This window comes from Sander lucioperca, chromosome 8 (assembly GCF_008315115.2).
Source record: "Sander lucioperca isolate FBNREF2018 chromosome 8, SLUC_FBN_1.2, whole genome shotgun sequence".
In the NCBI taxonomy this organism is placed as follows: Eukaryota; Metazoa; Chordata; class Actinopteri; order Perciformes; family Percidae; genus Sander; species Sander lucioperca.
Window position 1 is genome coordinate 34,191,802 of NC_050180.1, and position 25,435 is coordinate 34,217,236.

General features: G+C 43.6%; 1 protein-coding gene and 1 long non-coding RNA gene across 6 annotated transcripts in view; one reads left to right on the forward strand and one right to left on the reverse strand.

Moving 5' to 3' along the window:
- Positions 1 to 15,535, forward strand: part of LOC116050822 — a 41,480-nt gene extending 25,945 nt beyond the window's left edge. Inside the window, exon 3 of the long non-coding RNA XR_004105177.1 lies at positions 15,466 to 15,535. This is a non-coding gene — a long non-coding RNA (uncharacterized LOC116050822). The remainder of the gene's footprint in view (positions 1 to 15,465) is intronic.
- The window catches only part of kdm6a (lysine (K)-specific demethylase 6A), a 67,237-nt gene that overhangs the window by 30,297 nt on the left and 11,505 nt on the right, over positions 1 to 25,435 (reverse strand). For 3 of the 5 annotated variants that reach the window (XM_036004083.1, XM_036004082.1, XM_031295590.2), the window contains exons 6-9: positions 14,184 to 14,304; positions 6,798 to 6,852; positions 5,875 to 5,909; positions 1,913 to 2,006 (exon numbers count right to left, since the gene is read on the reverse strand). In XM_036004083.1, the coding sequence (XP_035859976.1) occupies positions 1,913 to 2,006; positions 5,875 to 5,909; positions 6,798 to 6,852; positions 14,184 to 14,304 (305 nt within the window). Of the gene's footprint in view, positions 1 to 1,912; positions 2,007 to 5,874; positions 5,910 to 6,797; positions 6,853 to 9,738; positions 9,954 to 14,183; positions 14,305 to 21,185; positions 21,295 to 25,435 lie in introns of those variants that run through there. The other 2 variants (XM_036004084.1, XM_036004085.1) reach the window with 2 other exon arrangements.

The window sequence follows — 25,435 nt, forward strand, 5'->3', positions numbered from 1 at the left end:
ACAGGTGCCAAGTTTCGCATCCCTGCCGAGAATAATAATACATAAAATAAAATAATTAAAAGGTATTTATTTAGAAGCGGACTGGCTGCTAGTTAGCTAACGCTAGCATGCTATTCCACCAAGTTTCCATGCTACATAAATAAGCCAGACAGAGTTGTCCCTCATCTGGCGATAGAAACCCTGCTTTTCCCGTTGTGTTAGCTCAGAGCTCCACAGCCTAAGTCCACAGGTACAAATTAGTTTTGCACCAAATGTATCGTCAAGAGTGTTGTGAAAGTCGAGGTGCGCAGATTGGCCACTTTGTGATGCGAGAGAGCACATATGTGAAGTTGCAGTGACAGATTCGAGAGGTTGTAATCACTGAGTTGTGGTGGAAAATGAACCAGAGTAAAAAAAAAAAGTATACGAGTAAATGTTGCATTATAAGTTTGCAGCTGTCATTGTGTTCATGTAAATATCAATCTACACATTTGTGAATATTTTTTCTGTAACTTCACATTCAGAATACAGGTGTGTGAACATTTTCTACAAGTGCAAATTTCAATTTACAAGTTCAGATTTTTTTTACAAGCTCTCATGTTTTTTTCTTTGTATGACTTCAAATTCAGATCACATGTGTGTGAATATTTTTTACAAGTGCAAATTTTATTTTTACAAGTGCAAATTAAATTTTTACAAGTGCAAATTTTAACATACAAGTTCAGATTTTTTGTTCTGCAAGTTCTCACATTGTATTCTACAAGCTCTCCCTTTTTGCACCATATTTACCTTCATATGTAGCTCTCAGGGGACTTCGTGAACCAAGACGTAACCATTCTGTTTTTAGTTGCATTGTTTAATTCAAAATATCCCATCGTAGACGGATAACATGGACAAAGCTGATCGCATGATGTGTTGTGTTGTCTTCCTGTCGACCGTTGTCCTTCCAGGTCAAAATTCAGTTTTTGTCGCTTTTATTTGGTGCTTTTGACACTTTTTAAAAACATTTTTGTCATTTATTTTAACATTGTTTTTATGTCAAAGTTTAGTCAGGACACTGTTAAATGATACCATTTAAAAAAAAAAATTTCAAATGCTACTTAATTGAATATAACATCCAAAATGCAATGAAAGTAATGATTAATTTTATCTGCGAAGAACAGCCGTGCATCCATGTTATTTTTGGGCAATTTGGTTGAAATGAACCCATATTTCCGATATAAAAAACATTGAAAACGGGTCAAATTTGACCCAAGGACAACACAAGAGTTAATGTGTCTTTCCTGCCTACTGATCCATAACCAGATTCCTAGTGAACACGTCACACACTACCACTTTTGTCAAGCAAAGAAATCAATATATCATTTCACCTTGGCAAGTTAGTTTTTTCCGTAACACTGCAGTAAAACTTAATCAACTTGGAAGTGTGTAAAGAAAATGCTCTCCAATCATTCCAGTGTGACTACAGAGTGAAATTGATGTTTCTCTAGCATGACATTTATTAGCAAAATACATTTCCAAATCTAATCTTTCTAATCCTCACAAACACATCATTTTGTGTGCACGTGCCGTGCGTGTCTACACCCTGCGTGGGGGGAAGGGAAGAAGAGAAAACAATGCTCCGTTGCAGCGCACACACACACACACACACACACACACACACACACACACACACACACCACTTTGAAAAACAGGTAGAAAGTAGCAGAAAACTAATGCGTGTGATGTGGAAATAAATCTCATTCAACGTGAAGGCCAAAACGCACACAGCATGATGCAATCCCACTCCAAACAGCACCGAAGTAGCACGCATGATCACATCATTGCCGTACAAAGTAGTTCCCGATACAGCATGCCAAAACGGCACAGCAGATTTCTAGAGCCCACGTGAGGAGACGAGGGCGTTAGCCAATATGAGCAAAGGGACACTCACCAAGTTGTTGCAGTGTGGTCGCCTTCACCTGTGCAGGAAGATTTTCCGTCTGCAACAGACTTTCATACGCTTCTTTCGCCGCTCTGTGCTTCTTCTGCAGGCAGAGGGAGAGGGGGAGGAAGAGGGATGAAGAGAAAGAATGAGACAGAGAGGTTGTTGAAGCCAGACAGGAGGGTCAGTGTGTTTTTATGGTTCTATCTGGACAGACACAAAGAGTCTTAAGACCTCCTCACACTCGTAATGACTAGACACACACACGGGGGAGGGTCAGCGTGAAGAGGACAGGCCAGACTCAACACGTCTGGCATGTTTAAGTGTGTGTGTGTGTGTGTGTGTGTCTGCACTTAGGTGTATGCGTGTGTCCACTGCAGCGCACGCTTTGTGTTTTGGGGAAACCTGAGCCGGCTGGAAGGTGAGCGCACTGTTTGTTTTAACTCGACGACCTTTTTGACCCTGGGTCTGAACCCATACGTTGAGGTGCGCGTCTGCTCTCTTATCAGCTCACACAAACACACAGTCTTCCCGCCCCCATCTCCACAGACCCTGAAGCTCCAAATGTCCCTGAGTGTGTGTGAGGGTACACACACACACACACACACACACAGAGTCTGGTCCTGGACTCTTCCTGTCTGCACACAATAAAGACACCTCGGGGTAAACACTGACGCATGAGGCACATAAACGAGAGAGGTTCTTAGCGGTTGCTTCCTGCTTGGACTAATGATTGTCATCAAGCCAGGCCTGGGCCAGACGACAAACACTAGTCATGTTTCCATCTAATTGTCAAGCAAACTTTTAAAATGTCGCGAAAAAGAAAATGCGAAAGTCAAAGCGTTTCCATCAACTGGTTTAGAGCAAATAAACTAGTTTCGTCACAAGTTGACGTTACGCATGGTTGTAGATCGCAAACCGGCTTCCTAAATCAAAGACTCTAGAAGCGAAGTTCTTCGGCTAAACGGAGAGAGGTAGCATTGTACAAGTTGGCCACCTGTGCGGAATACAGGGTTGTGGCAGAGACATTTGGTGTCGGCAAGACAACCGTTCACCGCTGTGTGTACGCGGTGTGCACGGCCGTACGATTCAAGCTGTTGAACCAATTCGTCAATTTACCCGACGTGGCTGAGGCTCAGGCTACAGCGCACCGCAACTCCACTACGCACCTTAAGCCACAAGTGTATGGCGCGCTGGATGGGACCCGTATCCCGATCCTTCCCCCGTCCGATGGATACCGGGACTATAGTCATGTGAGTTACATGTTCGCTACGTCACAACTTATTCGGCAAAGCTGTTTCCATCTCCCACTTGGCGCGTTAACTCTTTGGTTACACTTTACTTGAAGGTATCTACATAAGAGTGACATGACACTGTCATGAACGTGCCATAAACATTACAAACAAGTCATAAACGTTTATGACATAACGCTTCTGTCAGTAAGTGTATTCATGCATTCATAGGGTTAGAGTTAGGGTTCATGTGTCGTGACTGTGTCATGACAGTGTCATGTCACATATGTAGATACCTTCAAGTAAAGTGTTACCAACTCTTTTTCGGAAAAAGGCAAAAACCACTTCAAGCGAGCGTAAAAACTTTGAGAATTTGAGGACGTCTTTTATTTTTTTTTATTTTGCCGTTTCCATCAACATTTCCTAATGTGAGAGTTCATAATGCGCATAAAAATGCGTTGATGGAAACATGACTACGTTTACATGAATAGAATATCTCGGTTTTTGCCCGTATTCCGAAAAAGACAATATTCCGAATAAGCTGATGACATGGCTAATGAAAGTGAATATTCCACTAATATTCCCGTTTACATGTAGCTGTGCAAAATAGGATATTTTTCAAAGTTTTCCACCAGTGGCGGACTTGTTTGACCGCGTGAACACGGCGTCCCGCTTTCATTCCTTCAACCAGCTTCTTGAAAAGTTCGAAAATGTGATGTTTGCTCATCTCCAAAAACCTGTTGATGTCCAAGTCTTCTTATAATGTTTAAAAGTAGCTGGATTTCTCCTTCTTTTCTTTCCGGCCATGCATCTCTACCGCAGCCCTGCAAGCTGTCGGCTGGTTGGTTTGTGTAACCAGCAACCATAGCAACGCACAGAGTGACCGGAAGCCGTAAACAGGCAAGAGGCTGTAAACTGCCACAAACGGTCATATTCAGTGGAATATTAGTGTGCATGTAAACATACTCAGTGATATGACTGAATATCTGTGTGACTCCTGTGATCAATTCAAGGCACTCATCATGAGTAAAGATTGACTGAAATAAAGACTCAGGTAAAGAGTTCAGCCTATAATTGTTTGTGAAATGCTGCTGCTGTTGCAGACTGACACTTTGCTGGATGTCACATTTTTACATATACAGAAGTAATGGGGAAGACTGTTTGCTGTGAGGCATTTTTTCATTTTGGGCCACTTTGGAGTGCATTATTCCCTTCAAATCATGGTCACACCAATGAGAATGGGAGGCTTTGTGTGAATAGTAGAGATGGGAGATATGGTCAAAATCTTCCATCCAGATACACTGTAGGTCATTTTGTATCTCGATAACGATATGTCACAATATAGCATGTTTTCTGGTAACTTAATAAATAAATAAATAAAATAAATAGTCTATACGAAATACCCACATGGCAAAGCCTATTTTACACTTTTTTGTACACTTTTTTTTCCCCCTGCGATATGTCGCAGCCTTCCGCGATATGTTGCAGCCTTCCGCGATCGCGTTATGCCGCAGCCTTCCGCAATCGCGTTATGCCGCAGCCTTCCGCAATCGCGTTATGCCGCAGCCTTCCGCAATCGCGTTATGCCGCAGCCTTCCGCAATCGCGTTATGCCGCAGCCTTCCGCAATCGCGTTATGCCGCAGCCTTCCGCAATCGCGTTATGCCGCAGCCTTCCGCAATCGCGTTATGCTGCAGCCTTCCACGATGTCATAGCCTTCCGCGTTATGCCGCAGCCTTCCACGATGTCATAGCCTTCCGCGTTATGCCGCAGCCTTCCGCGATATGTCATAGCCTTCCGCAATATGTCATAGCCTTCCGCGATATGCCGCCGCAGCCTTCCGCGATATGCCGCCGCAGCCTTCCGCGATATGCCGCCGCAGCCTTCCGCGATATGCCATAGCCTTCCGCGATATGCCATAGCCTTCCGCGATATGCCATAGCCTTCCGCGATATGCCATAGCCTTCCGCGATATGCCATAGCCTTCCGCGATATGTCATAGCCTTCCGCGATATGTCATAGCCTTCCGCGAACGCGATATGCTGCAGCCTTCCGCGATCGGGATTTGTCGCAGCCTTCCGCGATTTGTCGCAGCCTTCCGCGATCACCATATGTTGCGATATGTCTTCCGAGATATGTTTATTGCGCCAGTTGATATTACGATAACATTGAAAAAAACGATATATTGTGCAGCCCTTCTAAACAACATTTGTGTTCCAAGTGGACCTTTACACATTATTCTCCACCATTATTATGCAGGGAGCAGCCAGTCCTGTGCTGCATGTGCTATTGTATTCTGGGCTAATGGAGCTAAAAGGCTGGAGAAGCTTGTGACTGGAAGGTTGTCAGTTGGAGTCCAGTTTTGTTAATCACATTCAACTGAGCGGTAATGTGAAGTGTGATGTAAAAACAAAACAGCAATCTTCAAATGATATACAGATTTCCTGAGATATTTCAACGCCAACATTTAACCACAGGACTTTGATGTGTTTTAAAGATAGCATGAGGGAGCTAACAGAATAACACACTATTGCTCACTCAAAAGCAATAACAGCAAAACAGATTTTTTAAGCCTGGTCAGACTCAGAGAGCAGAAAAGGAATCAGGACCTTCAAGAGAAAATGGGAACAATGCTTGTTTTAACCTCCAGAGCCGTCTCTACACCAGCTTCTACAGCAACGTGTGTTACAACATCAAACTGCCCTACATTTTAAAACAGAAATGGTAATAGATTGCTTACCTGGATCTCATACAAATGAGCAATGTGGAACTGAACTGTGGGAACAAGCAGAGAAAATAGGAATGAGGATTTAATTTAGGTCAATCAATCTGTCGATTATTTTCTCGATTAATCAAGTGAAAAATGAAAAAGTGAAAAATGTCAAATGTGGATCAGTGTTTCCCAAAGGCCAAGATGACCTCCTCAAATGTCTGGTTTTGTCCACAACTCAAAGATATCCAGTTGTAAAACTAGAACATATTCACATTAAACAAGTTGGAATCAGAGATTTTTCATTAAAAAAATGACTCACACCAACTAATTGAATAGTTGGCGTCAAATGTAATAGTTGATTAAAGCATTGCAGCTCTAGTTTAATTTGTCATATAATCTGGGATATTACACACACACAGTCGCGTAGAGCAGTAGTGTGCACATCCCCACCGGTGAGGTGCAGGGCAAAAGGGGCTGGATACAAGTTAAAAGAATAAGGTGCCTGCACTCTGCTAATTCTCCCATACGTTTATTGTGCTGCAACGTTTCGACCCTGCTGGGTCTTCCTCAGGCAAAATCTTTGCAAAATTTTGCAGTCGCCCCCTGGACCTCAGTGGGCACAGATTGCAAGCAGTATGGGGCACAGATGGGAGGGGGGAGTAGGACAGTTTCCCCAGAGAGTACATGTAATCTGAAATCACAGCGTGTATGTGCAATGGGCTCACAAGCACTTCCAGTTCTCTCAATGTGCTGTCTCCTAGGCAACCCCAGTCTTGGGCAGAGTCAGCAGGGAAACGTTAGCAGAGGGGGAAAAATGGCTCTGTAGAAATATTCCTGTGCCTTTTCAATGCGTGCTGTCTACCACTGACAAGCTGGTCCATCAAATATAATATTGCATTACACCGCAGCGTAAGGCTGGTTTCCATGGTGATTATAACGACAGTACTTACTTTCAGCTTTGGACAAAGTGCAGAGATTGGAGTCGATCAAAGCCAGCTGAAAATGCTGCAGAGAAGAGGGGGGAAAAAGGCAATTTATTATGAACAGAAATACCTAAACTTTTACACAATCAACTGTCTGCATGTTCGTGTTGCTAAAGTGATGGCAGGGTAAAAAAAAACATCACCACCTAATCCCTACTGGTAATGATTGTCCGTAACGTTAAGCACTGCAAGCTTGTGGGAGAAATTCGTATTACTGAAAGATAGGGTGGGTTTAAAAAAAAAAAAAAAAGGATTTTCCGATTCAAATCGATCTTAATTTGAATGATCCAATATCGTTTCATAAAATCCTGAGATTAATCTTTTAGGTTCCTTTTTAAAGCCCCTGACACAGCAAACCGACGGCCGACCGTCGGCAGAAAAGGCAGTCGGACTGATCAGTCGGCTCCCCGAGGTCCAAAAAGTGCCTCAGAACACACTGAAGCGACGCCGACTTGAGCGTGTAATATGTCTCCATAACAGCAGGCGGCGCTAATCTGTATTGTTGCCCAAAAAAATGAAAACCGGCAGCTGATTGGACGAACGCGTCACGTGGGTCTGGTTTCTCCAGAAATTCAAAGCCAGAGTGTGTTGGCGGCTTGTTCAGAATACGATCTCATATTTTACTAACATAGTTCACCGAAACGTGTTTCTGAAAACATTTTAAGAGAGAAATAGACCATGCAGTTGACAATCGACAAAAGGTCAGTTTAATAGATTTTCGTCAGATTTTGAGCGGCTTAGTCACGCTCATCCCACTCGTCACTTCCGGGTTAGCACTCCGCCAATCAGATTGGTCATGGAGTCCGACTGCCCGCTCCTCCGACGCAACATGTTAGGTCGGCCAAAATGAAGGCCGACGGCTCCTCGGACGGACGACGGCAGGAAACACACCGAACAGACTTGAGTCACTGACCTCGCCAGACTGTCCAACGGCCGATTATGGGCTCTGTGTGTCACTGCCTTAAAGCTAGAGTGAAGATATTGGTATGACGTGATCCATGTCATAATAAATAACTCTCCAAAGTTAGGCAGAATTCTGGCAAACTGCCATGGCCATTTTCACAGTTGTATGGCTTTAAGTATATTGTCTCTACATCACAGCCTCAGCACTAAAGAAAGCACTTTTTTTTGGTCTCTAAGTAATTGCTTTGGGGTGAATTCTTAACAACATTAATACTTTTAATAATGCACCAGATTAGAGGGTCCCTTGTCTAATTTACAGCCATACTTCTGAAAATCTCTTTCATACCCATGCAAAATTGGTATGGTAACTGAAATATCCCTGATCGAATCAATATTGAATCGATTGATATCAGAAATCAAATCAGGACGTTGTGAATCGAAATAAAATCGATTCAGGAACTCGGTGGTGATACCCAGCCCTGCTGGAAGATCCACAGCACACCATGAACGCAACATGTGAGGACACCGATAGCTGAATGGGGCTGAACCCTCTTGTCTGTTGATCACTCCTCTTGCTCCAATCATCCCTCCTTCCTCAAGTTCAATCAGACGACACTGTGCTCAAAACGAGACTCTGATATCCAGCAGTTTTAATGGCACCCAATCCCTTCATGTGAACTAAAGACAGTTGCCGGGTAAGACAGATGTCTGCAGAGGCTTAGCCTCACTGCCAAGGCGTGGCACGCTACTAGCCACTATCTCGATCCTGGGTCATTGAACATATCAGCATATCAGAGTACTTCACACAGCTACAGATACACTCTCTGGGGCTCTTTCTTCTGGCCTTCTCTTGACTCCCTTAGGGCTGCCATACAACTCTATTACTTCCCTCTAAGCATGTGTTCACATGGTTGCAGTGGTATACATTTAGACTAGCATCAAAGTCTACTGGTGTATTTTGCATGTTTGTCGTAAGATACAGAGAAACAAGGGAAAGGGTTTTTTTGGGAAGTCAAGAGAAGGGCAGTTCTGCATTATATACCTGAGTTAGGTCGTGTGTGCCACTGACTTTAAAAAAATGTAGTTTTTATCTTCTGTTATTTGAAGTATTTAAGCACTATGTCACTTTACTGCTATGTGTCTTGATAAAGGTCTTTGTGACCATAACGTCGGCCGAACAAATAAACCAATGCAGAGGTGACAAGCGTGTGCAGGAGTTTTCTTTTTCTTTTTGAAGATTAATCTTCGGCGGGAATTAATGCCCTGCACCACAACGGAGACAAAGCAAGTGGTGTGCGTGTTGCTTGCTACTCATGTTGGTAAGCCACCATAAGTCTGACCGTAGGTTTCACTGGGTACCAGAAAGATACAGAGCAGATTTAGACACTCCCACCAGCAGCTGAAAGGCACCCGAGTGGATAGAGGGAATAACACTAAAATTCCAAGCTTGGTGCCATATCATGTTAAGCGCTGAAGGCACCCATAGGTGGCTTCAAGGTGACAGGTTATGTTGCACTTACTCAATGAAAAGCTGCACCGTGAACCAATGCAGTCACATGCGGCTTCATGCATTTAAAAGAGGCACCGGCAGTGTCCCTTATCTGGGTCAGTAAAAAAAGCTCACAGCTCTTGAACATTAGCACCTCCTGAAAACAGGAACTGCACACAAGCATCTAGCATGTGGTTAGAGAACAGACTATACGGCTGGTGCTGCCCTACTCCACCGGTCAACTGTGGTGGATTTCTTAGAAAAAGGAAGAAAGAAAGAAAGAAAAAAAATAGAAATGCTGGAACCGCAAAGCCAAATACCAGCATCTGCCATTTAGACTGGGGCGCAAGAGCTTCACACACTGACACGTGCACACACACACACACACAGAGACACCTTGCTTAGAATAAACTCCTTTTAACGCAGAGCTATGAGCCACAAAACATCAAGACGTCATCATCACAGCCAGATGCCTAAATGTCAGAGACTGCACTCAAACACACACAAATTTGTTACCTAGATCCCTGGCACATCACTCTCCTCCTGGAACCCCACTGCATTCTCCTGCAGATCTCTCCCTCCGTCTCTGCTATCCTTCCCTTTCCTTCTCTTTCACACTTGCTCTGCCACCGGGCAGATAATGCAGCAGGATTGTCAGCTTGGTATTCTCTCTCTCTCTCTCTCTCTCTCTCTCTCTCTCTCTCTCTCTCTCTCTCTCTCTCTCTCTCTCTCTCTCTCTCTCTCTCTCTCTCTCTCTCTCTCTCTCTCTCTCTCTCTCTCTCTCTCTCTCTCTCTCTCTCTCTCTCTCTCTCTCTCTCTCTCTCTCTCTCTCTCTCTCTCTCTCCTGGTGTCACTGATTACTATTCAGCAGACGGCTGCAGTGGAGAGTGCAAAGAGATGACACACAATACCTCAAAGCTGGAACAGGCAGTACCCCCCCCCCCCCCCCCCAGCTCCCTCCCTCCATCTCACCTCCTTTCTCAGCTCAAAGCTCTTCTCTATGGCTACACGGCAGCCAACTCATCACTTTAACCATGTACAGCGCACAAAACACACTCTCGCAATCTCGTTTCCCTCTCTCTCATTGGCTAAATCAGCAGCCACTGATGGAATGTGATTATCGTGGGTAAAGGAGAGAAGTTAGGTGTGATTATAGGGCTCGGCACTATATGGATATTATATCGACATTACAATATCGCCTCAATATCGACATTGATGCGTTTGGACAAAAATATTGTGATATTTGATTTCCTACATACACCTACGTGTGATTATATGTAAAACTGCAGTTACTGGCGCCTAATGAGGTTACAATGCATTCTCAGAAACTCTCTTGGTGCTACGGCTGCAACCAACAGTTATTTTCGTTATCGATTTAATCGGTCGATTATTTTCTCGATTAATTGATTAAGTGTTTGGTCTATAAAAAGACGGAAAACGGTGAAAAATGTGGATCAGTGTTTCCCAAAAAGCCCCAGATGACCTCCTCAAATGTCTTGTTTACAACTCAAAGATATTCAGTTTACTGTCACAGAGGAGAGAAGACACTAGAAAATATTCACATTTAACAAGCTGTAAAAAAAAAAAAAAAAAAATACTCAAACCAATTATCCGATCAAGAAAATAGTTGGCGATTATCTAAATGTTGACAACTAACCGATCAGTCGATTCATTTTTGCAGCTCTACTTGCTCCCTCTCAATCTCTTCCTCTATCCAATGTGCACCGAGGGAAAGGGGGATGAAAGAAGAGGAAGCCCCGTGAAACACGCGCCCTTCATAAAAACATGTCTCTTTATTCCCTTCCTCCGGACACTCATCTGCTGCAGCAAACTGCCTTTTCTAACAAATTTCCTGTTTTCCCCTTTCTACTTCCCTCCTCTCATTTCTCCCTCTGCTACCTTTATTCAATCTCTGCTCCTGTAAGCGCACACCCACCCCTCCCTGTGGATAACTGGGGCAGGCATGTGTGTGCTGATTCTGCCTATGTATGCGTGGTGTCTGTCTGTGCTGATTGTGTGTGTGTGTGTGTGTGTGTGTGTGTGTGTGTGTGTGGACTCTGCCTGTATGTGTGTGCAATTCTGCCTGTGTGTTTGTGTTGTGTCTGTCTGTGCTGATTGTGTGTGTGTGTGTGTGTGTGTGTGTGTTGATGAAATGAGCCAGGACTTAGAGGGAGAGGCAGAGAGTGCGGACGTGCAGCACGTGCAGCCCCTTTCAGCTCAATGCTGGACCACCACAAGCATCACCACACACAGACTTACACACAGTGCATCGTCTCCTAGACACTACACACTCTTTGAATTTTAATTGTGAAAGGGTAGACAAACTATCACGAAAGCGTGCGATCCACTATAACAGCTTTGCAATAAACACTACCTTTGAGAATCTTAATGTTCAGTTTGCCTGTTGTCAAACTGTGTCAGAGGTGGCGATTCAATCGCGAATATTACATTATAATAACATATGTCTCTTAATCAGAAAAGGGATAATCCCATTGACCACACAGCCACGAAGATTAAAAACGCAAAACAATGCTCTGCAAGGCTCAACATTATGCATTTAAATGCTTTGATAAAACCAAGGCTGCACAATATATCGTCTTTCTATCGTCTTTGTGATATCAACTTTCGCAATAACCACATCGCGAAAGACACTCCGAGGTTAGTTGAAAGAAAACAGCAGTAGAAAACTGCACTTTATAATGCAACTAACAATGTCCAATTTGTTCAATATAAGAAAGTTGGGAATGATTTGCTTTCATTGGTTTTAAATTCAACAAACAGTTGGTTGCATTTTAGCAGAATACGGAAAGCAGCAGAACCGAGTTCACTTTAATATCCGTTTATGTATCGCAAGTGATGTCGTTATTGTGACATTCAACAACCTCGTCGCTAGGGCTGAACGATACATTGAATTTTCATCGTCATCGCGATATGAACTAGCGCGATGAACACATCGCAACAGACAGCCTGACACGATGAATAAGGGACAACAGGTTACACACTGAGACGACGCAAAGCGTAATACGTCTCCATACCAGCAGGCGGCGCTGCTCTGTATTGTGTCCATTAACAGTCTGATTATTTCACAGAAAATGAAAACCGGCAGCTGATTGGACGAACGCGCCACGTGGTTCTTTTTTCTCCGGAAATTCACAGCCAGACTGTCATGGCGTCTCGTTCAGAATACGATCTCATATTTTACTAAAATAGTTCACCGAAACGTGTTTCTGAAAACATTTTAAGCGAGAAATAGGCCGTGCAGTTGCTGAATCTGTCTTCATTTCAGATCAACAAAGGTCAGTTTAAAAGATTTTCGTCGAACGTTAATTTCTTATAGTTATAATGCCTCATTTATGTGTAATTTGTTCAATAAAAGCATGTCAAAAATTATCTATTTGATTTCTTTATTCAGTGGGAATAGGCTATTCAATGTTTAGGTTCGCAAAGAACCTATTAAAGCACTAAGACATGGGAACAGTATAGCTAACATTCACATTTGAATATTTATCGCAAGTCATATCGTCATCGCAATATTAAACAATGTTATCGCACATCGCAGCTTTTCCTCACATCGTGCAGCCCTACTCGTCGCGTATTTTCCTAATATCTTGCATCCCTAGTCAAAAAGGTGGCGATTCAATCGCGAATATTGAATTATAATAACATATTTCCCTAAATCACAAAAGGGATTATTCCATTCACCACACAGCTTTGAAGTCTGAACGCAAACCAATGCCCTGCAAGGTTCAACAGTGTGCGTTCAAATGTTGTTTTTTTAAAAACTCCTGTGACAGAATGTCTGCAGTAGGACAAAGCCCAGGATCAGATGGCAGTCTGTCCCGAAAGGGAACCAGGACTCTCAGACAACAATAGATCCATAGGCTCCGTTCAGAAAGCCCTTCGTTACTGCCGGGACGTCAATGGTGACATGCACAGGTGTCGGCAGAGAGTAGACAGGGTTTAGCTCAGACAGACGGGACGGATCACATGACCCGCCCGCCTTTGTTAATCTGAGGACTAGGGAGGTCAAGTCTGTTTCGGCAGGAAGGAGGCTTCTATGACTACACATCAGGTGTACAATACAGACCGGAATGGATGGAACATGAGTCCACTGTGCCGGGTTCAACGCTAAGGTTTTTTTTCACCTGTCCAGTCAGACAAGAAAGAAAAAAAGAACAAAAAGAAAAAAATTCTAGCTGCCCGGAAAAAAAGTTTGAAAAATAACCCCGTCCGTTTGGTACAGAGCCTCGCAAAAATCCCACTATAAATCATTTTAATTCCTTTAAATTTTAATATTTTTCAATGAAAATGACAATAATGATACAAAAATGATCATTCCCTCCAAAATCGTGGATCATTTCCAGGGTTGTCCCCCGCCGTTATAAGGTTTAGGTGCAGCACCCGAGACGTTTTGGGCAGCACCGAAGCCGAATGAACGCAACGGAAAGACTTTCCTCAGATCCAATGACTGTAGTTGGACTTCTTTAGCGTTAAGTTTTGTCGTTGAGCTTGCTATGTATGATCTGCTCCAGCTTTTCCAACGTTTTAGACACAGATATGGTGATAATAACGGGCCAAAACGTGAAAAAGAAATGCAAAACTACCACAAAGTGCCACAAACCGACTACAAAGAGACGCCAAATGACCACAGAGACCCAAAACAGCCCCAAAGGAAACAAAATGACCAAAAAGAGACACAACAAGGCTACAAAGAGATACAAAATGTACGGGGAAATTGCATGTTTTTTTTTTTTAAATTGAAAAACTTAACATTTTCTTGAGGATGGATGCCTAAAACGACAAATACGCGCACCTAAGTCTTCCCTAAACCGTGAATCATATCGCATTGACAATATCAGCCAAAATAATCACCATTAGATATTTTTTTTTGTCATATGGTGCAGCCATACGACTACCGGTATTACACAATTTGAGAAAAACTTCAGTCGTTTTCGATTTACCTTTAGGCTTGACTCGTAGTCTGTGTTGGCTTTAAACATGAGTCCCAGTCTCAGGTGAATCTCTTTACTTCTCGAGAAGCCGGGGTCGATGTAAAGCACCTCCTGGAACGCCTTGATTGCCCTGGGAAAAAAAGCCACAGAAACAGAGTAGGTTTAGTAAAACATTTGAAATGTGGACAAATATTTAGGCCCACGCTAATGGCAAGACAAATAAAATAATAATAATAGAAAATAGAAAATAATCCGGCTGCTTAAGCCCAGTTCAGACCAAAGATTCACGACTAGACGAAACCGTTTTAGAACGTCGAGGGGAAAAGTTGCAGCGGTCTGAACCGGCCCGTCTCAGCTCGACTCAAACCAGCTGATGGTGTCGCTGTGACTCAGCTGGTCGAGTCTCCAGAAGCTGGTTTTACAACGTAAGAGACGTCTCCTGTTTCAACAGCCAATAGAGAAGTCAGCTGGTGGAGTCGGCTATAAACTATAGAAATAAAATTATCCATAATCCATTTTATTTTGTGTTACAAACAGCTGGTTGAAATGGCAGAGATTTAGACGGAGCCTCAACGGGAGAGAGAGAGACTGAAGAGAGAGAGCGCCCAGCGGCGTTAGAACAAAGCCGTGAATCAGAGATAAAACATGTTTTCGCCGATTCATCACTAGAAATGCAACTGTAGCAAGCATCTCAATATCACTAACGTTATCCACATTCATATTTACACGAAACAAATGATATATCCAGCTACAAAAAGCCTAAAAGTCGGAAGTTAGGACGGAAGTACAAAGAGTTGTTGCTATGGAGATGATACGCCGTCTCGTCTCATTGGCGTGAACTGGCAGCTTTCAGAACGCTGCAGACCGGCTCGATGCAGGTTTCATCTCGTCTCGTCGCCAATCTTTGGTCTGAACTGGGCTTTACGGTCAGATCATGGCCAGTCGCCACATTCTTCTAGCACCAGATAAGCTGACTTTTAATCAGCTGGAATCAGTGGTTGTTCCACAAACATTCTTCAGAGCTGGGCAATGACAAACTCAAACATTACAATATGACTCAATACTTCAACAATGATAATGTGGTGATAATTTAGGTATGACTGTGACTAGCTTCTTTTTTTAAGATATATAAAAATAAAACATACAAAATGCAACCAAAAAGCATTAGAGACAGAGGGAAATCTCATTTTGAAACCATGATGGGACGTGGTTTGAGATAGCCTCGTGAGACCGTCCTGATCTGGCGAGCTCCAGTTCTCCACTCCCAGATCAGTCTGGCATCTTGAGACAGAGAAAATTTGGAGCCGTTCGCCAAAAGACCGACCAATCAACGTTGGTTTTGAGGCGGGTTTAGGTGTGACGCTGACGCAACGAGAAGCGACTGTTCAGTCTCAACAGCATGGCGGCTTTCACGGATGAGATGAGCGTAGCTATCGCGCAAGTTTTATCCGAATTAGAAAAGTATTCCTACATTGAAAGAAGAGCAAAAAAACGGCACTGGAGGCTTTTCTCAGAGGAAAAGAGGTTTTTGCTCTTCTCCCGACTGGTTTCGGCAAGAGTTTGATATATCAACTGGCTCCGCTAGTCGTGAAGAAAATTAGCCTCGTGAGACCGTCCTGATCTCGCGAGCTATCTGGCGGAGTCAGGTTGGTGATAGACAGATGGTTTATCCAATCAGCTAACCAGTATTTTCGCCCCTTCCCAAAACTTCTCCAACGGAAAGTTCCCAGATGGATATGCCGAGCAAATGCGAAGCAATCCATCTGGCGGAGTCAGGTTAGGTTTGAGATGCGTTCTAGCCAGATGTTAACAAGGTGCAAATGCATCCATCTCCCAAAGCTGCAGCTGAAGTGACGCAGAAATTACACTTAATTGGCTGTCTCCAGGCTGTCACATTACAGCGACAGGAAGCAGCTTCTTCAGAAGTTTTGTTAGTTCATGGATATCTACCTAAACTGTTGGTTCTAACTTCTAAGTCTTGCATTGCCAAACCACAGTGCCGAGTCTGCGCTGGAGAATGGTCCGACTGCCCAAGTTTTCCCAACAACATTTAGGGCAAAAAAAGCACTCTGGGTTGTTCTTATCGTCTGGGGCGGCACTAAGCCCCAGATGCACCAACGGTACTTTTGCAAAAGAGTGGGGCTGCCCCCTCTTAATGTCGATTTATGCTTCTGCATTAAATCGATGGGGTGGGTACGCAAGTAGGTACGCGGAGAAACGGACCCTACGCCGGACCCTGACACAGGGACGTACATCGCTCGGCCGTGGCTTGGTAGCGTTGCATTTCCCCTTACTAATTTCCTGGTTCTCCTTCTCCATAAACATGAAATCAAGGAGAGAGTTAACTTTTCCTGCTACAGATTTCCGACAGTGGTCAGAAAACACAGGGGAGACACTTTGTTCCTCTCACTATGACTCTAGAGTCATTACTCGCTCTGAAACTAATCACTGTCACTCTCACTCGCTCTACCACACACTCCCGCCAACGCACGCACACACACACACACACACACACACACACACACACGCCGGCCCTGCTATTCTCTTAAAGAGATCCACACACACACACACAAACACACACACACACTCTCTCTTCAGGCCACTTACGTAGGCTACGGGAAAGCTCTGCATAGAGCTTCCGCAGAACCATAAATCACGCTTTAGTCGATTAGTCGACTAATCGGTCCTTTTGGTCTTAGTCGCCTGAGATGTCTTTAGTCGATTAGTAATTTTTTTTTAAATGTTTTTTTCATACTGAATGACTTACTTCCAAGAAATGATGAGCACATCTCTGGTAAACACAATATTTAAAGTGGTTCCTTTGTACAATTCTTTGTGTTTCTTCAATCCACTGATTAGTCTATCAAAGTCATTTGAGTGTTAGTCGACTAAGAATTTCTTTAGTCGAGGACAGATGGCGGAGAAAGCAGAACGGGAGAAGAATGCCTGACATCAGACACACTGTACATCCAATAAGGCAGACTAGTTGTAAATTAACTGCTAAACCTCACAAGCAATTCTTATTCTGGTGTTGTTTGCCATTACCAGACAGCTTCAAGTGCATTACCAACAACCTCTGAGCTGGTGTAGGGCCAACCCAGATTAGTACGCAACACAGACCCAATCTGATTCAAGATAGATGTGGTTAAATGCATGCAAAAGTATATTATATCACAAGTTAAATCGGGCCTATAGATGCTTGCATCCAGAAATGAATCATCATTTCGGTAGAACAACCAAATACGTTTAGAAAAATGTATCAGAGAAGTGTACTGCAGCCTTTATGATCAGGGCAGCTGCCTACATCTCGTGAAAACTTTGGATTGTAGTTTACTTTTCTTAGACTGTTAATATCTAACACTACCACATACTTTTAATTGGGAAGTGTAAGAATTTGCACTAGGGAGCCTTTGACCTCACACCTGGTATGGTGTGATCTGTATCTGTATTTGGATAATGACATGTGATCACGGGCCTTTGCATTTAGACCTGGTATTAAACAGTGTTGCCGGTATCATAATTCTGCTTGCGTTACAGTTTAATTTCAATATGCAAATTAGGTAGGCAGAGCCGGCTGACGTGCCAACAACCATGGTCCCAGGTAGAAGGGAAATGACGCTGCTGTATAGGCACTACAGCTGTAACTGGACATGTACTGTAACTGGTTAACTGTAACTTATAGCGGAAACACTGAATTTTCGAATGACTGACTAGGGCTGGACGATTCCTCGGAAATGTATCGACATCAAAATTCTGAAGCCGTTATCGATGTATTATTCCCATGACGAGCATTCCGATAATTTATTCCTGTTGATAGGCCTACTTTCTCCTTAAAAACATTGTAACACGTGTGTAGTCACGTGACTTCGCCCGGACCAGTCAGCCGCATGGAAAGCATAACGGAGTTAGAGTTGGGCGATATGGAAAGAAAAAAATAAAAAATAAAATAAAAAATAAAAAATATTGCGCCGATATTGTTGGGTTGACTGTTGGTGCTTACAAAAAATATATTTACACAATGTGATTTTTGATAAATAATCATCATTAATGTGGATATAATGAATAAGTGGGTAATCACGACATTACGATATCCAAAATCTAAGACAATATCCAGTCTCATATCACAATATCGATATAATATCGATATATTGCCCAGCCTTAGTCTGAGTCAACTGAGCAACTTGTTCCCTAAAAAAAAAAACTGAACAGAAAAGACGATTTAGAACAACGTGATTAATTATCGTTCATTTATCGTTATCGAGGTAAAATGTGCAATTAATCGTGATTTTGAGTTTAGGTCATAATGTGCAGCCCTAAATTCGACAACCAAAGAAAAAACGCTGAAAGCTTCTGTGTTTTTGGTTCCGTCTCATTTTGCCACGCTTTTGTCTGAGCTGCCCATAAGTCCACTGCTCGCCTGAAATGTTTATAATTGATCCACGGACAAAAAAAAAGTGAAGACGAATGTCCAAACCTGGATTTAAAGCAAACTGAATTTCAAGTAGATTTCCAGACTCTGCGCTTTCGCTGCTAGCTTACCAGTCAGAATGGACAATTTCACAGTTCTGAATCCATGAGGTCTTAAATCCGGGCTTTCCAGACACTAAGCTTATAACCTCATAAGTGCTATGAGGTGCTTAAAAGTTTAACTGGAAGATTCAACGTCCTGTTCCCTAACGACCAGCTGTCAGTTATTTACACTCTGCGACGGAAGAGATAGATGTTAACTACACAATGCGAAGTTTTCAGCTAGACTGCTTAGAAATTGATTCGCTTCTGTACAGAAACACAACAAAGCACAAATCTTTTTTTCAAACATCATAATCATGCAACAGGGTTTCTTTTTCAAAACCACCGTATGGCCCATCATAAATACTACAGTCACCAGCAAACAAAGAGCTGCAAAGATGAATTGATTGTCAGCTATTACATCAACCTATCGATTGGTTTGTGTCATTTTTTATGAAAAAGAAAAGAAAGAAATTCTCTGATTCCAGCTTCTTAAATGTGAGTATTTTCTAGTTTCTTCTAGGTCTGCACGATATTTTGTTTCATCGTCTACATCGCAATGTGCGCATGCGAGATAGTCAAATCGCAGGACGTTGCGATGTTGACGCTACAACTTCTTTGCTGCTTGATAAAAAAAAAAAGGTAAACTTTCACCGTTCTCCTTTTCCATGATTGTTACCGGGCGACCCTTCCCCTTTTAGACAGGTGGCCATGTAACGTAACGTTACTCCGGAGGGGGTGGGGGGGTGTGTTATGGGAAGTGAGGCTCTCCCGTGTGTAGAAAAGTACCGTAAGTGACACAGTGATGCACATGCTTTTCCATGGGTAGTGAAGCTACAGTAGTCAGTGTTTTATGTTCGCTGCAAAGACAAACTAAATCACCTGATTAATGCAACGTAATCACGACATCTCCCGGCCATTTTTCACCCCAGAAAGCTGCTACCAGCCAGGCTAAAGCTAACATAGTTAGCCTAAAGAAACAAGGCGTCTGTCCCAACTAACGTTATGGTTCAGAGCTGCGACGCTGGAAACGTAACACTAATCTACAACAGCAGTCTGTTTCTGATATAACGTCATTTACACTGATTGAAGTGCTCTTGGATACACAGTTTGTTGCACGAGTGTGACATGCAGGCTCTGCATGCACAGGAAACCAACAACCATGATCAATTTATCAAACAACCAAAGCAGGCCCCGCTAGTCGACCACAACCTGAAATTTAGAGGAAGCAACATGCATGCATTATTAATATCATTCACTTTAGCCTGGATTGATATTATATGAATACAATGGTGCCATGTCAGTCAACCAGTGTATTTCTTCCTAATGTCCCTCTCCAAAATCACTTCAGAAGAGTAGTCACAGCGCTTACTTGCTTTGGTTTTTGTAAAGCATTAAAGTTCAACAAAGACTGGTTCACATAAGAAAATTTCCTTTTTCATTTTTATTTTCTTTGTAGATGCACTCCCCTACAAAATCACCCCAGTAGTTGAGAGTGATTTAGTATTTCTAAATAGGGCTATTTATGTCCTCTTGTAAGAATTAGTCTTTTTTTCATATCGCAGGGGAAAAAAATATCGCAATGTAAGTTTTTTCCAATATCGTGCAGGCCTAGTTTCTTCACTCCTCCGTGACAGTGAACTAAATATTATATAATAACTGAGTTGTGGACAAAACAAGACATTGGAGGACGTCATCTTGGCCTTTGGGCAACACTGACATTTTATAGACCGAACAACTAATCCATTAATCTAGAAAGTAATCAACAGATTAACCGTTTATAAAAAAAAATTTAAAAAATAATAGGGCGCCCATATATCAGTCCTTCCAGAAAAAAGAAGAGTTTTTTAGTGACTGTTGCGGGCAAAAATCCTTGATTATGCGGCACGTTTTCTTAAAAAATGCGATGGAATATGCGGGATATTTATGACATTTTATGCAATGAAATTGAAATGATGATGAAACTTGCAAAAACTGCGGTTTCATCATGGCTTCATCGCGGGGTTTGCAGCTTTTCAATGATCTTCACGTCGCGTAATTACATTACTTAACGTTCCCATGGCAACAGGGGAAAATGGCTGCTCTTGTGTGAAGTAATCGCAACATATGTGACTTTTTTGCAATCAAAATGCGAGGATTATGAAATCATGCAAGCCCTGCATATTTTTTCGCGGAAATCGACAATTTATGCAGCGAAAGTGCGGCGTATTTGAGAAATGTGGCCTCCGCATAAATATGCAGACTTTGGCTGAAGAAAAGCTTGACGTTGACATTTCAGCAAAAGACTGAATTTGTTATGTATTGGTTAAAATACAAACTCCAGTGTCTGCAGAGTTTCTCTGGTCCACGGGCTCAAGGCTGACTTCACACAAGTGCAGCGCTTGGTCTGCTGTCGTGTTAGCAATAAACTGGTCTCTTAACAATGTTGAAACAAACGGGTCTACAGAGACGAGAGCAGATTAATACAAAAACAAACACGAGTTTCCAATTGAACCCACTCACTGTGTAGCTATGACAACAATGGCAATTGCATGTCAGCATGAAGCCTTTCTCCTGTATGAAGCGACAGGGCACTGAGCTCGCCGCTGACTGGATGCCTCCCTCACACACACACTCTCTCTCTCTCTCTCACACACACACACACACACACACACACACACACACACACACACACACACACACCCCCTGAACTCATTGCCCCCATTTCCTCCTCCCCGTCTCCCTGTGCCTCCTCCTCGTTCATCTGGTCCCTCCCTCTCTCCCTCCCTCCCTTCCCTCTGTGCTCTGAGTTCACCCTCTCCTCCCTCTCGGGCAGAATCCAAAGTGAATGCTTGGAAAGCACAGCTCTTCTACAGAATAGGTTGTGACACACAGCGTAAGGCAGACTCCAGCCATAAGATAAGCAAAAGGACTACTCTCTCCTTTAGAAAAGGAGATCTGACAGCAAAACCACTGCACATTTTTCCAAATAGTTCAAGCAGATAACACAATTTGGCTCCATTATAGGGGTGCCATTTGGTGTACTATATGAGATTCCATGGCATAAAATGTTCAAACTTGTTGTACTTTCAAATTTGCGTGCTATTTCTAAGCTAATGTTCTCTTGTTGCAAAGCTTGTTTCGGTTGGATTTTTACCATGGAACAAACTTTGGAACTGTTAATGTTTAATACAATCTAGGGATGCCAATTTAGATTTTTTTTTCCTGACCGATCATTACCTGTCAGACAACGGAGTCCTGGTTCACCCGTGCAGGACGCTCAGACGTACTTTCCGTGTTGTGTCCACTCACAAATGCAGACTTTTACCAGTCGTGCAGCCACAGTGTTTTGTCATGGACACATGCAGCCACTTTCCTGGAATCGCTTGCGCAACTGGTAGATGTCCTCAGCGATTCCGCGACTGGTAGATGTCCTCAGCTCTCTGCGGAGCATATGTGCGAGCCTGTCTCCTGTTTGTCACCTGTGTGTCTGCCTGGCATACCGTGTGTAGGCGGCCGATGTGACCCGCCAGTCCTTATCGATATAGTGGCATGTGTCACGTGTCACGTAGCTCTCCAGTGTGAGCACCGTCCAGCAGAGAGCCACGAACTTAGCAGGAAAAAAAAGAGCAGCTTTAAAAGCAACTTGCTCGTACAAAGTCGGCACTAGCAAGCTAACAGGCAGTTAGGAAATAGATTGTATAGCCTATTTTCCTTTTACAATGCAAAACGCATTTCATAACTTTGATTTGTTAATTTGTTTTTAACTGTTTAACTGATCCGTCAATATTCTTATTGTTGGTTTACGGTTAATCGTTAACATCCCCAATACTACCACAAGCTCGTACGGACAGGCTGGATAGTTGGGCCAGTGATTCTCCGGGTGAGCACCACTCCAGCATTTGACAGCTCAGCATTCCTCTGGGCCTTGGCCTTGGCCTCAGGGTGACGTAATCCCTCCTCGCAAACCCAACATGACACCCTCCCTTCCCCCATTGACACATTCCCCAGGCCTCAGAGATGGAGACATACAAGCTTGGCAGGGAAACAACACTGCAGGCTTTCAAAGTCATGGGTGAGGTAGGGGGGGCAGCCGTGGGCAAAACAGACGAGAAAGGTCACCGCAAACCAATAGAGGCAGAGGTACCGGGCTCGGTTTAAGCGGCTTGGTTCAGAACCTGTTTAAACCGCGAGCTGGTTACACCTGCCATTGAAACAGCAGACAGCTGTACTGAAAAAATGAAATGGTCAGCGTTGCCTAAAAATGAGCAGACTGCACCCAATCCCAAGCTGTAAAATAGAGTTCAAGCTACAGTTCCCAAAAGCGCAATTGTCGGCTCAAATCCATGTGAGACAAACCCAAGTAGTAATCGAATACAATATTCAGCCCTGGTGTGACAATTCAACAAGTCAGTAATCAGCTGGACATTAAGGACGTTCGTTTGAGCGTCTGGCTCTGCCGAGGTGGAGGACTGAAATGTTGGCACCTCACTTTTTACAAGCGTGATGTAATGGAAGAAACTAGTGAAGATCATCAAGCCTCTTGGAGCCATTAGTGGTGCGAGAAAAAAGGCTGTGAGTGATTCTGTCAGAGGCAGTGATGCTCTGCTCCCTTTGGGACAGAGAGAGAAGGGGCTCATTGCACACGATGTAGTCCCAAAATGGCCCCTAAAATCTGTATGAGTAAAACCAGACGTTTGGCAGCACAATCCCCTCGAGAAACGGAGCCACAGTGGGTTGAAGGGGTCCACCTGGGTCTCCAGTGAGGAGGCACAGGACACCCCAACGATAAAAATGCTGGATGTTTCTCGAGAATTCTTTTACGAACTATCTCCACAAACACATTCCCACCAGTTGCTTGCTTGAGCCGTTGCTAATGGACACATCAACTGGGAGGTTCCTTGCAGCTTAAGAGCAGAAACCCAGGTCGTGCGAATTTCCGTTCCACACTCACGGAGCCGTAACTACCCTCCGCTGCCCCGCTCAATATTGCTCCACGCTCAACTTTAAAAATCTCTGTGCTCAATCCAAAATACTCCCGTTCGTGCTCACTGCTCGCTGGCGCTCCGATTCTCTGATTAGAAGGACGTTAAATTAAACAGCATGGCTTTAAATCTTAAAAAAAGACTTGGCTTATACTAAGAAAATAGACCGTAAGATGTTCTGTTGTATGAGCTTACTAAAGCAGAAAAATCAGGAGAAGACGGATAATGCTGGGTCAGCAGCTACAGTTTGACATATCGGAGATTTGAGGACACTTCGTTAGTGCAACGCTCACCATAAGATCTGCCCTTATCGAAACGGAAACAAACAAATCGTATCTCCCTGCTGCAGATTGGCATTCAATTGTCATGTAATAATGAATGTCAAAGCATCTCACTTCTTCCCACAACACCCCCCACACTTCACTTCATGGTCTACCACTACGAATACGTAAATTCTCAAGTAGTAAAAAAGACAGAATAACACTGCATCTTTACTGACACGTCATAATGATTACCCAAATTTGAACAAGAATTCAAAGAATGAAACAAGCTCTGGAGACAGCCCTTCAGTTAGCGTCCGTAGCAACTCAAACTCAGCCAGGACAAACCCCAGTGGCCCAGTGGGTCGAACTTTTGTAACGGCAGCATTGGAAAAGTTTGCTGATCCGGCAGGCATACTGCAAACTCAGAAGGGCTGAAAAAGTTGACACCAGCCCCCCCCAGGAAGAAAATAAAGGGAAAACAACATTTTCCCGGTGCTAAAACGATACTTTTAAAACGGCGACATTAACGAACGGCTTGTGTATTGCTAAGGCCACAGGGTCAAAATTAAATGATTTATTAAAAATGGAATAACAATAACTTATTTCACCCGTAAATTCCTGTTAAACTACAAAACAACCACTGGATGGGAAAAGGGTATTTTACAACAACTTTGAATGCAGCCACAGTCTGGTGTTAGAATCCTCTCCAGTGAAATACAGTCACACTTTTACACCGGAGCTTAATTTGGAGACCTTGAATGGAGTCCTGTATGGGGCTCCAGTGGGGGACTCCATAGTTCTGCTGGGGGACTTCAACGCGCACGTGGGAAATGATGGAGACACATGGAGAGGCGTGATTGGGAGGAACGGCCTCCCTGATCTAAACCAGAGTGGTTGTTTGTTGTTGGACTTCTGTGCTAGTCATGGATTGTCTATAACGAACACCATGTTCGAACATAGGGATGCTCATAAGTGTACTTGGTACCAGAGCACCCTAGGCCAAAGGTCAATGATCGATTTTATAATCGTTTCATCTGATCTGAGGCCGTATGTTTTGGACACTCGGGTGAAGAGAGGGGCAGAGCTGTCAACTGATCACCATCTGGTGGTGAGTTGGGTCAGAGGGTGTGGGAAGACTCTGGGAAGACTCTGGACAGACCTGGTAAGCCCAAACGGGTAGTGCGGATAAATTGGGAACGTCTGGAGGAGGCCCCTGTCCGACAGACTTTCAACTCACACCTCCGGCGGAGCTTTTCGTGCATCCCTGTGGAGGCTGGGGGCATTGAACCCGAGTGGACAATGTTCAAAGTTTCCATTGCTGAAGCTGCGGCGGGGAGCTGTGGTCTTAGGGTCTTAGGTGCCTCAAGGGGCGGTAACCCACGAACACCGTGGTGGACACCGGTGGTCAGGGAAGCCGTCCGACTGAAGAAGGAATCTTTCCGGGATATGTTATCCCAGGGGACTCTGGAGGCAGTTGCAAGGTACCGAAGGGCCCGAAGGGCTGCAGCCTCTGCCGTGAAAGAGG